The 14390-nt window shown below is 51.4% G+C and overlaps 1 protein-coding gene across 1 annotated transcript in view; it reads left to right on the top strand.

Annotated features, from left to right (window-relative positions):
- The first annotated feature begins 8627 nt into the window (after positions 1–8627).
- TTYH3 (tweety family member 3) overlaps positions 8628–14390 on the top strand; it is a 57674-nt gene continuing 51911 nt past the window's right edge. Inside the window, exon 1 of the mRNA XM_070955350.1 lies at positions 8628–8774. Coding sequence (XP_070811451.1) covers positions 8628–8774 — 147 coding nt within the window. The remainder of the gene's footprint in view (positions 8775–14390) is intronic.

Here is a 14390-nt window from a genome sequence, read left to right on the forward strand (position 1 = left end):
GACTTGAGTGCCAGCTGCACAGGCTGCTGGCGCAGCACCACACCAGCTTCCTCGCTGTCTGAATCAGCTACTAGCTGCACAGGCTGTGTACGGGCCACAACAGAACAGCACACACACTGCTAGAGAGAAGTTTCCTGAGGATGGGCTCCGAAAGCTCGGAAGACTAAAAACTCTGGTCCCGGTGACCGACCCAGATTGGATCCTTGCAACATTATCCTAGGAGACGTTGATTCGCCTTCTTGAGTAAGTGTTTCTAGTGTTTACGAAAGAGAGAAGATGGATTGATGAAGAGAAAAGACCGCTCCAAGAAGGCAGTGTGATAATGCTTGATAATATCTCACGTCCACAGTTGGCGGACGTGATCATCGGAGCTTTCCCCGAGCACGGAGCTCTCTTCAAAGAAAGTTGCTTCCAGACAGTCTCTTTCCCCCATTCAGCCTAAAGATGTCGGTCTCTCTCTCTCTCTCTCTGTCCTGACCCCGAATGCTTGTCTAATGCAGAACTGGGCCTGTTCTATAACTCTGGCCAACCATCTTTCATGCTAGCTAGACTCTGCAGCTAAGAAAAAGGACTAGCTCCACCAGATGAGTCCAAACGGGGGCTGGGCTAGATGACCTCCAAGGTCCCTTCCAACTGTGATTCTGTAAAGTTCTGCTGCTTGAGCAGGAGGGGTGGACTAGATGACCTTCGAGGTCCCTTCCAAGTTCTGTGATTCAGATAGGGTTCCCAGAGATGGCAGGTGCTGGAAACCATCCAGAGCGGAGTCAACGGAGAAAGAAGAAGAGCGGTTTCAACCATTTGCCGAGCCCAGGCAGATGAAATCCAGCTGCTCTTTCTATCGGCACGGTTATCGTCCTAACCGAAGGGAACCGTGGAGCGCTGTCTAAACCCGTCGGTTTTCGCCCGGACGAAACTTTCCATGGTTCATTTGCTAATGACATTGGCCCAGCTGGTGTCTTATTAATTTGGAGGAAGGTTGAGCGAGCTGTAATTAACCTCCAAGAAGCCTGTCTTAGCAGGGCTGGGGAATTCTCGGACTTCATTAGATCAGTCAAGCCAAGACAGGAGCAAAATATTTCCCAGACTTGAGTCCTCTGGGGGAAGGGGTGGGTGGAAAGCTAACCGGGATGAGTAATTTGATGGCCCCAGATCCTCTTTCTCACAGCAGCAACACAGCTTTGTAACAAAGCTCTTCACGAACAGGAGGCAAGGAAGAGAGAGCTGCGTTTCCGGCAGGATCCGAGCATTCGTTAATCTAGGGGTCAGCAACCTGCGGCTCCGGAGCCGCATGTGGCTCTTTGGGCCCTCTGCTGTGGCTCCCTGTCAGGTGATCCCACCACTGGCTGGCCCTCCCCACCCAGTCAATCCTCGCCTGGCCTGAGAAGGTAAGGGCGACGGCTGGGGGGAAGGAGAAGCGGCCAGAGCAGAGACAGAGAGAGAGAGAGAGGGAGGGGAGAGAGAGAGATATGTCAAAAGGATTTTGTGGTTCCCGGTGTTTTTTAACAACTGGCTTTCTGCCCTAATGACCAGCTGGGTAGGCGTGGCTGAGGGGGCGGGTCATGTGACTGGTGGAAGTGAGTGACATCGAGTTGGCCACGCCCACCTAGGTTTTGTGGCTCCCGGTGTTTTCTTTTCTGTGGGAAACGGGTCCAAATGGCTCTTTTGAGTATTTAAGGTTGCAGACCCCTGATCCAGAGGGATTCTTGAGAAGGGAAGTCTACGTCAACCTCCTCAACCCAACCAAAGAACTGGCTTGGTTCTAGTTTGGCTTCTGCTGTCCAGAGTGACAGCCACGTGTTACATCACCGGTTTGGCAGGGAACAATTGCTGCCTGTTGGGAGGTCCGGCGGTGCAGAGAGCCAGTTTTGTTTCACACCCCTTGTGAAATGCGCTTCTGTGGCTTGGAGACGGCTTTCAAAGCCACTTATTTAATGAAATTAGCCCCATTTTTCCGAAATAATGGACTGGGATGCACCGCAGGAGAAACCACAAAAAAAAAGCACGCTGGGCACTCGGCAAGTTCTTTTGAACAACGCAAGGTCTTTCATTGTCCTTGATTGAGCCAAGTCCGCGAAGATACAAGGCTCTCAACAGAAAGAGGAGGAAAAGCAGAAACTTTAACCTTAGACTGTCTACTGTAGACCTCACCCCATTCCTAAGAAGGTCTGTAAGGGGCGTGCATAAGAGCAGCAGCGTGCCCACCGCCCCTGTCCTAATGTTCCGTTTAATTGTATTCATTTTATGAATTCAATTCATGCTTATATTTATATATATTATCTAATATGTGCTCGACAAAATAAAATAAATAAAACCAAGCACTTGTGTTTCAAGAAAGAGCAAAGTTGGGTTTCCTTCCTAAGCAACCAGACATCTGAATTTATGTAAGCCATTCGTAGTCCGCAGTTGTGCTTTGTGGTGGAAGAATAGAATGGCGGGGTAGAAGTTGCATTCTGGATTCCAGGTGTGAAGCGATGGCCTGTCTCGGAAGCTCAGCGAGCTACCATCTTGTAGACAATGAGTTCTGAGGACGCTCATAATTGGAAGAGGTTGGTTTTGGTGGAGAATACGGCGATGAAGATGATGGATCTGGTCTCAAAAGAAACGGGAGAGTTGGAATCGTATCTGCTATCAGCCCAGCAACTGCAACATTGCTTTGCACAACGGGGGAGAGAGGAGAGAAAAGGTAGCAGTGATGGGTAGAGGAAGCCAAAGGGTATTTTGCGTGAGACCGCACGGCTCAAGGTTCGCAACTCCTTTGCATTTTCACCAAAACGGAGGAGCAGTGCCAAAAGCAGAGTAGAAGACATCTGGTCTGTTGACTTCCTGTTGTCAAATCCCTAAACTAAGTTAAGGTCAAGGACTGACCTTCTGGTTTGACACCAGTGGGAAAAATTGGATTTGTTTTTTAAGCTAGCAATTGCCTTCCCTCTGTCCTTCCCTTCCTCCTTCCTTGCCTGCCTTCCCCTTCTGTCTCTGTCTTCTCCATCTTCCTTCCTTCCTTCCTAACTTCTTCCCTCCCTCCCTGCCTTCCCCTTCTTTCTCTGTGTTCTCCATCTTCCTTCCTTTCCTCCCTCTCTCCCTCCTTCCTTGCCTGCCTTCTTTCTCTGTCTTCTCCATCTTCTTTCTTTCCTTCCTTCCTTCCTTCCTTCCTTCCTTCCTTCCTTCCTTCCTTCCTTCCTTCCTTCCTTCCTTCCTCCTTCCCTTCCTCAGTTTACAATGACATAAACAAAGCATCTGAGGTTCTAATTAAAAGCAGGCTCTTGAAGGATTCCATCTCAGTAACTGCTTTTAGAGAACTACTTCCAACAACCGAAGAGCTGAATTCATAAAATGCTGGCACAATGAACAGTCTGATTTGGGAAGAAGCAGCCCTGAAGATCCAAACATTAAGATGGCCTCCACGGCTGAGAGTAGCTTTCTTCATTCTGGTGTCCTGCAGATGTGTAGGGGTTGACGGACCCCAGAATTGCAAATCGCCACCGCCAACATCCAGAAAAAGTTGCGAAGACAAGAATGAAGTTGAACCTTCAGACTCTTCAAGGCATCTGTTGGTCCCCTGTAGCATCGCAAGAGGCCGGTTGTGATGGAGCCAGCCAAGGTCAAAGGAAGCAAGGTGCACATTTAAAACACAGCATTTCCTCCTCCTCCTTCCTTCAAAGCCTTTTCCAATAAGTAAGTTTTCACTCGGCCAATTCCTGCCAAATGAAACAGGTTGGCGGCTTCGTCAAACAGCCCCCGAGCGTCCTGTTACCCCCTCTTCGCGTTTTCCCACGTTGCTCTCTGGAACAAAGGAACAGGAGGCGTGGGTGGAGAAGGGTATTAGGCAAAACGGTGTAGGAAGCGCCTCAAAAATTATAGACAGCAGCCCAGGCTGAGTGAGCCATAATTCTTAAGGGATTGCTTGCCATCTGCTTCCTTGGAAGGCGCAGCTCCTAAATAGGATCAAATCGATCTCGCAGATTGAAAGATCTTCGCCTCCGCCCTGGGCCAGGATAGGCCTTCTGGCCGCAGGGCACAATTTGATTTATTCAAAAGGCAGGAACAGAGAAGGAGTTTAATGTTGGCCTTTGGTTTTAGGCCGTACTCGTCCCTTCATCCAGCAGGACAAATATTCTTATCTGCATTTTCACCACAGTTTTAGGCTGGCCCGCTTGCGAGCGACAAGGCAGGGAACAGGGGTCCCGAATTGTTGTGATCCAGACTCTTCTAGCACTGATGATGTTCCCTAGCTGGGTCATGAAACATCTACAAGAAAACAACCAAGCTCAGAGAGCACCGCACAGGGACCCCACAGTTGTTTCTCCTCCCTCCTCCTCCTCCTTTCTGCAAACTCCACTCTCTCTTTTAGCACTGATGATGTTACCTAGTTGGGTCAATAAATGTCTGCAAGAAAACCTTGGTGGTTTTCTCAGAGACCCCACATTCCGCTTCCTCCTCCTTCTCCTCCTCTGCACTCTCTTCTAGCACTGATGATGTTATCTAGTTGGGTCATGAAACATCTGCAAGAAAACAACCAAGCTCAGAGAGCAGCAAGGACCCCATAGTCCTCCCCCCCTCCTCAACTCTGCAAACCCTTCTCCCTTCTAGCACTGATGACCTGCCATTGCGATGATGTAATGGAGGAGATGCAGGAGGAAGGGGGGTGGGTGGGAAGGAGATGTTGAGCTGAAGTAGGAGCTTCAATGCTTATCTGGAGGCACAAGGCTGATCTGCTGTGAAGGCCGAGTCTTTGGGAAGGGGGGGCTGGTGCTACCCTGATAAGGGCATTGCCTTTTTGCTGCTTAGGAAAGGGGGATAGAGACAGGCTTACAAAATTCATAACAGGCTCCCACAGTTGCGAAAGAGAGAGAGAGCGAGAGAAAAGCAAGGAAAAGAAAGGAAAGAAAGATGGGAGGGAAAGAAAGAAAGAGGAAAGGAAAGAAACAAAGAAAGAAAGAGGAAAGGAAAGAAAAAGAAAGGAAGGAAGGAAGGAAGGAAGGAAGGAAGGAAGGAGAGAAAGAGGGAGGGAGGAGAAGGAATCGCTTCCTGAGCAAACAGATTATCCCTCCTAGGAAAGAACTGCGTTTAAAGTTTAAACCTTTTGCATACAAATACCTTAGGGAAAATGCATCTTTGAGCCCATATCCCAAAGACCTCCTCAGTAGCTGTAACCCTTTGAGATGAGAAAAGAAGTCCAGGAAAGCGAGAAAAAGGATGTGGGGAGGAAAGGGCCCTCATTCGGAAGAGCTTAAAAAAAAAAGAACCCCGCAGTTGGCACATGAGCCGTGTGGGTCGGCAGGCTGCTTTTTAAAAGACTTGTTTTAATTGCATTGGGACTTTATTTGGGGGTGGAGAAGATTTGAGGATGCCAAACCCCCCCCCCATTAAGTCGGCTTTCCCAGCGCTGCTCTATTCTCGGGAAGAAACCATCCGAAATATTAACACCCATCCTTTCCTAAACACTGTATTTCAGTCATCATTACGCAAAAGGTCTTAAGCAGGCAATAACGAAGAGGTGGAGCAAATGGCATATTATCCACCTAATGGGCTTTTGCATTAAAGCAGGGCGGGGGCCCCCTCCTTGAAAGATTCCTGAAAATGTCATGGTACGAGTTTGTATTTCCGCATCGGGCCGCATTCCTTCCCTAATGCAAACCATTTGCACAAATGTTCCCCATCCTCTCCGCATCCGTAAGCTAATCTTCACACAAGGCCCGGCAATAAATCCACTGTATATATATTTGTTGTTAGTCGGGAAGTCGAAATCGTGTCCGACCCATCGCGACTCCATGGACAACGTTCCTTCAGGCCTTCCTGTCCTCTACCATCCTCTGGAGTCCATTTAAGCTCACGCCGACTGCTTCAGTGACTCCATCCAGCCACCTCCTTCTCTGTTGTCCCCTTCTTCTTTTGCCTTCAATCGTTCCCAGCATGAGGCTCTTCTCCAGGGAGCCCTTCCTTCTCATTAAGTGGCCAAAGTATTTGAGTTTCCTCTTCAGAATCTGGCCTTCTAAAGAGCAGTCAGGGTTGATCTCCTCTAGGACTGACCGGTTGGATGGCCTTGCAATCCAAGGGACTCGCAGGAGTCTTCTCCGGCACCAGAGGCCTCAATTCTTTGGCGCTCACTCAGCCTTCCTTTGTTGTTGTTGTTAGTTGCGAGGTCGTGTCCGACCCATCGCGACCCAGTGGACAACATTCCTCTAGGCCTTCCTGTCCTCTACCATCCTCTGCAGTCCATTTAATCTCACGCCGACTGCTTCAGTGACTCCATCCAGCCACCTCCTTCTCTGCTGTCCCCTTCTTCTTTTGCCTTCAATCGTTCCCAGCATCAGGCTCTTCTCCAGTGAGTCCTTCCTAATATATTAAAAAAATCAACCAATGACTACTTGTGATCATGTTCCGTTTCTTTGCGCCGTCTTGAAGCGAATGAGAACAAACTTCTTCCCCATCTTTAAGAGGCTCCGTTTGCCTTCTGAATAGGGGAAGGGAGCTGTTTAATTTCATCCAGCCGGCATTGGCGCTTAATTATTCCAATATGGGGCTGGCCCAGGCCCAGTTTTGTATGGCGCGGAGAATATGCAGTGGATCCACGATCGCCACGTGACGAGTGTTTAATTCGAGCCAGGGAACGAATTAAAGGCTGTTTCCGAACGGCATCTTAAGACTTGGAGAACCGAGTAACGTTCAGCCTTGACGTGAGCTTGTATGAAAGGAAGGTTGTGGGGGAATTAGAGCATCTTTTTGCAATGGAGCGAAGCAGCCAAACAGAATTAGGGCCCTAGTACCAGAGAAGAAGGAAGCCAAGTTGTAGAAAATCCCTGCAAATGACAAAAAAAAAACCGAGACAGTAATGTTTGCACAAGGCTGGCTCCTCCTTTACACCGAGCGAGCCTCACGACGGTCTGAGAGAGGGACAAATAGCCTTTGCATTGCCTGGAACTGGTCAGTTTTGCTGGCCCTTGACGGTTTCGTCAGAGGAACGCCAAGTTCTACGGTAGAATTTGGGGGGGAAGCGATGCTCTTCCCCTTCATGGCTGGCTAGCAATGCCGGCTGGGGAATTCTGGGAGTTGAAGTCAAAGCTGCCACGTTTCGGAAAGGCGGATACTAAAAGCTTCAAGGATTCTCTTGCAAGATTGCTCTGGGTTGGAGAGTTACCTGGTTTTGACCCTCGCCAGCAAATCGTTCAGTGTTAAGAGGGAAGGGGATGAGGAAAAGGGACCTTAAGAGAGTATATCATTGGGCCTCCTGTCCGGGTCTAGTAACTGGCACAGATCAAGGCCCTTATGTTGGGGAAGCATCAGTAGGCTCTACTGGCCCATCAAAACATTGAACTAATCGGAAGGGAGGAGATGGAGGAAGGAGGAGGAGGAGACCTTACAAGATCATCTCCTTCCTCCTCCTGCCCAGGTTCAGTAGCTGGCACAGATTGGCCACCTTATGCAGGCGGACATGGGGGGGCATTGAGCATAAAAGGGAGGAGGGGAAGAAGAAGAAGGGACCTTAAGAGACCATCTCCTCCATCCTCTTGCCCAGGTTCAGTAGCTGGCACGGATCAGTCACCTTATGCAGGTGGGTGTGGGGTGGGGGCATTGAGCATAAGAGGGAGGAGGAGAAGAAGAAGAAGGGACCTTAAGAGACCATCTCCTCTGTCCTCTTGCCCAGGTTCAGTAGCTGGCACAGATCAGCCACTTTATGCAGGCGGACATGGGGGGGGCATTGAGCATAAGAGGGAGAAGGGGAAGAAGAAGAAGGGACCTTAAGAGACCATCTCCTCTGTCCTCCTGCCCAGGTTCAGTAGCTGGCACAGATTGGCCACCTTATGTGGGTGGGCTGGTGGAGGGCATTGATCATAAAAGGGAGGAGGGGAAGAAGAAGAAGGGACGTTAAGAGACCATCTCCTCCGTCCTCCTGCCCAGGTTTAGTAGCTGTCACAGATCAGCCACCTTATACGGGCAGGCATGGGGGGGCATTGAGCATAAGAGGGACCTTAAGAGACCATCTCCTCCGTCCTCTTGCCCAGGTTTAGTAGCTGGCACAGATTGGCCACCTTATGTGGGTGGGCTGGGGGGGGCATTGATCATAAAAGGGAGGAGGGGAAGAAGAAGAAGGGACCTTAAGAGACCATCTCCTCCGTCCTCTTGCCCAGGTCCAGCAAGGCATTCGGGCACCCGTGCCAAGAGAGGACCAAAGCCGCCGCGGGGGCCGCGAAGAGACCCCTCCTCCCCCAAAGGCACCCCGTTCTTTTCCCCCTCCCGGGCGCCGACCCAGCGGGGAGCCCAGGCGGGGCAGACGATCGGGGGGCGCCCGGAGCCCTCCCTGCCTGCCTGCCTGCCTCCTTCCCTGCCGCCGCTGGGCTGAGCCAGGCTGGCTGCTCCTCCTCCTGCCGCTTCCCGGGCGGTGCCAGGCGGCGGGGGCGGCGCGTCGGCCGAGGCGGAGCAGGCGAGGCTCCGGGCGAACAAAGAGCGCCGGCCGGCCGGGGCGGAGGGGCGCTCGGGCCATGCGGGGCGGCGGCCGGAGCGCAGCCGGGCGCATGGCCGGAGCAGCAGCCGGAGGAAGCGCAGAGAGCAGCGGCGGCGGCGGGCGGGCTTCGTGAAGCGGCGCTGCCAGCTGCGGGCGAAGGGGCGCCGCTCTGCCCAGCCGGGAGGGGATGGCGGCGGCGGCGGCGGTGGCGGCGGCGGGGGTGAGCTACTCGCCGCCCTGGTGGGTCAGCCTGCTGCATCGCCTGCCGCACTTCAGCCTGAGCTGGGAGGCCGCACCCGACGAGTTCCGGCCTGAGGACACCCAATACCAGCAGGTCAGCCCGGCGGGGTCGCGACTCCCCTCCCCAGACCCATCCTCCCCAGCTCGCCTGGACACCCATCCTCCCCAGCTGCGCGGGAGACCCATCCTCCCCAATTGAGTGGGAGACCCATCCTCCCCAGCTGACCTGGACACCCATCCTCCCCAGCTGACCGAGAGACCCATCCTCCCCAGCTGATCTGGACACCCATCCTCCCCAGCTGCGCGGGAGACCCATCCTCCCCAGTTGAGTGGGAGACCCATCCTCCCCAGCTGACCTGGACACCCATCATCCCCAGCTGACCGAGAGACCCATCCTCCCCAGCTGATCTGGACACCCATCATCCCCAATTGAGCGGGACACCCATCCTCCCCAGCTGATCTGGACACCCATCATCCCCAATTGAGCGGGACACCCATCCTCCCCAGCTGATCTGGACACCCATCATCCCCAATTGAGCGGGACACCCATCCTCCCCAGCTGATCTGGACACCCATCCTCCCCAGCTGACCGAGAGACCCATCCACCCCAGTTGAGCGGGAGACCCATCCTTCCCAGCTGTGCGGGAGTCCCATCCTCCCCAGCTGTGCGGGCAGACTCATCCTCCCCAGCCAGCCTCCTTTGCAGCTGCCAGCTCAGCCGGATGCCTTTCGGCTCCCTCTTTCCCCCCCCCCCACTTTTGGTCCGTGGCTGGGAGCGATGAGGGCTTTCGGGGAAGTGGGGGGGGGTCTTCCTTCTTTTGGGGGGGGCGAAGCCTTCGCCGTCTTGCGTGGTTCGAGCTGCCCGGTGTTACGTGCGGAGCCCCGTTTCTCCCTCCCCCCCCGCCTTTCCTTTCCCTCCCCCAAACTTTTCTCCCGGCCCCCGCGGATCTTTCCCAAGCTGCTTTTGCTGAGGAGGGGGCCCCGAGAAGCAGCTCGGTCGGGGGGAGGGCTTCCCCCCCCCCCCACAAGCCTTTCTTGATCTGCGGCTTTCCCTTTCATCTCTGCCCGGGAGGCCCCCCCTTCCCCCTCCCAAGTGCTGCTTTAACCTCGATTCCTGGCTAGTCTTTCCCTAGAAAGGGGGGATGGGGGAGGAAACTGGAGGGCTTTCTAAATTCCGAAAGCCACCCCTCCCCCTCCCCCCTTCTAGAAATAGCGGCTGATGATGACCCCTCCCCAATGCTGGTTTGTTGCATCCTGGTTTTTTTTCCCCTCCTTTGCCTCCCTCCCCCAGTTCCAAGGTTGAATTGGATCGTCGCCAGTCCCCGTGTGTGAATTCCCCCCCCCCCGGCTTGGGTCTGCTTCCCGAGAAGAACCTTCTTCTTGTAGCGTTCCCAAGACCCCCGAGGCCTTCAAGATAGAGGAGGGGGGGTTGCCTGGCCTGAGGAGGGGGAGCTGGTGGGGGAGAGAGTTTCTGAGAGCTGCCATTGTTAAGTCTGCCTGGAGGGAACCTGAGGTTCTGTTGTTATTTTGGAGAGATAAACAGACGGTCAGATAAAGATAGATAGAGAGATCGGGAGGGAGGAAGGAAGGAAGGAAATATAGATAGAAAGAGGGTAGAGAGAGAGAAAAGGAAGAAAGAAAGGGAAAGAAGGGAGAAAGAGAAGGAAGGAAATATATATAGAAAGAGGGAGAGAGAAAGAAAGGGAAATAAGGAAGAGGGAGAAAGAGGGAAGGAAGGAAATATAGATGGGGGTGAGAGAGAAAGAAAAGGAAGAAAGAAAGGGAAAGAAGGAAGAGGGAGAAAGAAGGAAGGAGCTATAGATAGAGGGAGAGAAAGAAAATTAGGGAAGGGAAAGAAGGAAGAGGGAGAAAGAGAAGAAAGGAAATACAGAGAAAGGGAGGGAGGGAGGGAAAAAGGGAAGGAAGGGAGAGAAAGAAATAGAAGAAGGAAACAGAGATGGAAAGAGGAAGGAAGAAAGGAAATAGGTAGAAATAGAGGAAGGAGAGAGAGTTCCTGCCTGGTGAACCCTATTCCGGGCCTTCCTTTCCGCCTTGCTTCCTCTCCCCAGGCCTCTTTGGCTGCCTCCCCAGCAGAATCTGCAGCAAGTGGCCGGTGTGGGGACACGTGCACTGAGTTGGGGGTGCAAATGACGTCATGATGGACGTCTGAGGCTGGCAGGCAAATCAGCCAAGGGGGCAGCAGCACCACCACCACCACCATCATCATCATCATCATCATCATCATCGCTGCATATACCTGCCGGCTTTTGCCTCAATCCACCGCCTCCCCCTCTCCCCTCCCCCAGCCAGGCTCCCCCCCACACACACACCAATGGAGAAGCGGCTGGTGGGGCTTCAGCTCTGCCTGGCCTCCTAAAAGCCAGCCGGGATCTCAAATGGAGTTGCAAAAAAAAAACCCCCATCCTGATGTTGGAATTTGGTGCCCTAAAAATGGCCGGAAGGATCCATTCTCCCCACATTCTCCCAGAAGCAATGCAGAGTTTGGAGGTTTAAAAAAAGGCAGGAGAGGGTGGGAAGGGGGGGCTTCCCTTTGTGCTTCGCCTCTTCCTTGGCTCCCGCTTAATTCATGATGGTGAACCGTTTTTATTTCATTTATTAGAGTCCAGTATCCCCCACGATCCCGTTTCTCGTTCATCCTTCCAATTTGCTTTCCTCAATCGTCTGCTTGGTTCAGTGCAGAGGGGTAGAGATCCCCCCCCCTTGTCTCTCTCAAATGAAAGGCCCCAAAAAGGGGAGGCAGCTGTAGGGTAGATGTCCTACAACCCACCCCCCCTTCCCCCTTTGGGAATAAAACACCTTTCTAAGGATGCCACTTCTGGCCTCTTAACGTCTTTATTTTAACCATGTCGGTGGGCTTCTGGATGAACGGCGTTGGCTTAAAGCCCCCCCTCCACTCCCCACCATGTTGTTTTGAAAATTCCCTTTCTAGGTTTCCCTCTCTTAATGAAGGTTTGTCTGTTTTTACAGCTTTGGCAAACATATCTGTAGAGGCTTTGAAGGACTTGCAAAGCATCTGTAAATCATGAAGGTTAGAGTTATTGCTTGCCGATGTGAAGGGCTAAATAAATTACATCATCCTGTTCCTCCTGCAGCCGGAGTCACTTCCTTCCTTCTCTGACTGCAAATGCAAACTCTGATTTCTAGTCACTTTTTCTTTCCTTCCTTCCTCCCTCCCTCCCTCCCTCTTCTTCCTTCCTTCCTTCTCTCCTCCCACCTTCCTTTCCTGCCTGCCTTCCTTCCTCCCTTTCTCCCTCCCTATTCTTTTTCTTCCCCCCTTCCCCCCTTTCTCCCTCCCTCTTCTTTTTCCTCCCTCCGTTCTTCCTTCCTTCCCTCCTTTCTCCCTTTCTCCCTCCCTTCCCTCCTTTCTCCCTCCCTCTTCTCTTTTTCCTTCCTTCCTTCCCTCTTTCCTCCCTTTCTCCCACCCTATTTTTTTCCTTCCTCCCTCCCTCCCTCCCTGCCTGCCTTCCTTCCTTCTTCTTTCCTTCCTTCCTCCCTATTCTTTTTCTTCCCTCCTTCCTCCCTTTCTCCCTCCCTATTCTTTTTCCTCCCTCCCTCCCTGTCTGCCTTCTTCTTTCCTTCCTTCCCTCCTTCCTCCCTTCCTTCCTCCCTCCCTCTTCTCTTTTTCCTTCCTTCTTTCCTTCCTTCCCTTCTCCCTCCCTCCCTTCCTTCCTTCCCTCCTTCCTTTCTCCTTCCCTATTTTTTTCCCCTTCCTCCCTCTCTCCCTCCCATGTTCAACAATGATATACTAGTTTTTGACTTAGGACCATAAACCCCCTTGGGGTAATTGCGTGCCTTTTGCTATGTTGTATTTGGGTCTCTTTGTCCCAGTTGTGTGTCCTGCCACGCTCGGAGCACGAGACAATAGACAGCCCCTTTTAGCCAAGAGGTCACCGAGAATGCGGGCAAACCCGCTCTGAATAGGAGAGTTAATCATAACCACTTTCTCTTTTATTAACCCACCCTTGTGACTACACGCCGGAGAGGTTAAAGTACACACGGGCTGCCATCTGTATGTGTCAGCACAGGAGATCTGGTTTCTTTATCTTCGGGGGTAGCAATAGAGGAGAATATTTGTAACTCAGGGTTGAAATGAGGGGTCCTTGGTTGGTGCTCTCTGAGCTTGGTTGTTTTCTTGCAGACTTTGCACGACCCATCTAGGTAACACCATCAGTGCTAGAAGGGAGTGGGGTTTGCAGGGAGGAGGAGGAGGAAGAGGAGGAGGAGGGCTGTGTGGTCCTTGGTGGTCTCTGAGCTTGGTTCTTTTCTTGCAGACCTTGCATGACCCACCTGGGTGACAACATCAGTGCTAGAAGAGAGAGGAGTTTGCTCTCTGCTTACATGTACAAGCCCATTCTAGCATTGATAAGGTTACTTAAATGGGTCTGCAAGAAAACCACCAAGCTCAGAGACCACCAAGAACCTCTCTTTAGGGTAAGTTAGGATACTCCTGAGTTTGGACGTATTGTCACGACTCTTTGGTAGAAATGTGGGATGCAAATGAAAGAAAATCAATCAGGACGTTATTTTGCAAAAACTCAGGATGGCCTATTTTTTTTTTTTTTTGCCTTGAAATCTTTGCTTCCCTCTTGAGTTTCTTTTCCTAGTCCTGGGTATGGAAACTTCAAGGCATAAAAATTCCCGTCAAGCCGTAGCTTCCCCCCCCCCTTCAGTTGAGAGACCCCAGGAACAGATCTGCAGAATTATTCTTCTTTATTTCTTGGCACGGTTCGCCTATTCCTGCTTCTGGAATTTTCATCGGTGATGTTGCCCGCTGAATTTGCTGGTCGTAAAAGTAAAAACCCGTAAAAGTTGGAATTAGATCTGGAGTAAGAAACCTGTTCCAGCTGTATCTGTTTTTATCATTGTGCCGGCTTGAGTGGAAACTCTCTAGATTATAAATGTGAATTATTTTCAGGTTTATTTCCTCGCAGGTCCTTGGTTGCAAATGATCCTGGGAATTGCAGTTGAGTTCCAGGGATTTTAAGGAATCTTTTCAGCACCCTTGACAGTTCCTGAGAACCACTGAGGGTAGCGGGAGAGGTTCAAAATATTGGCCAGATCTCGAGTAGAAACGTTAAGGAAAAATGACTTTAAAACTGTCCGTGGAGAATCAGTGTTAGATTATTAAGGGAAAGCCATTACGAACCTGGACATTTTATATATATATATCAAATTTATATTTTGCTGATAAAGAAATAAAGGGAGACTAGTATAGATCTATTTCAAGCTTTTTAGCATTCATCAGCTAGCCATATCCTTACTCGGATTCGAACTTGGGCTTCCTGCATGTTAGGCAGTTGAATTAACCTTCTGAGCCACAAGTTCTCCCCACATGTTGGGGTAGACCAGGTGTCTCGATAGAAAAACACTTAATCTTTCCCCTGGCTCAAGCTGATGAAGGGAGGAGAACTTGTGGCTCAGAAGGCCTAACATGCAGGAAAGCCAAGTTCGAATCCGAGTAAGGGTATGTCTAGCTGATGAAAGCTAAAAAGCTTGAAATAGATCTATACTAGTCTCCCTTTATTTCTTTGTTTACATGACTTAAACTATCAAATGACCTCCATCTTGTTTATCCTCCTACAATGTTGAAATTGCTTTTTAGACTTGAGTTAACGTTTTGCAATTTCATTTTGGGATGATCCATTTCTTTTCTGTCAACTCTTCCAACCTCCCTGCCCTGCCCCCCCCC

This window comes from Pituophis catenifer, unplaced genomic scaffold (assembly GCF_029215685.1).
Source record: "Pituophis catenifer annectens isolate HBS135680 unplaced genomic scaffold, rPitCat1.0.hap2 SCAF_16, whole genome shotgun sequence".
Taxonomy (NCBI): Eukaryota; Metazoa; Chordata; class Lepidosauria; order Squamata; family Colubridae; genus Pituophis; species Pituophis catenifer.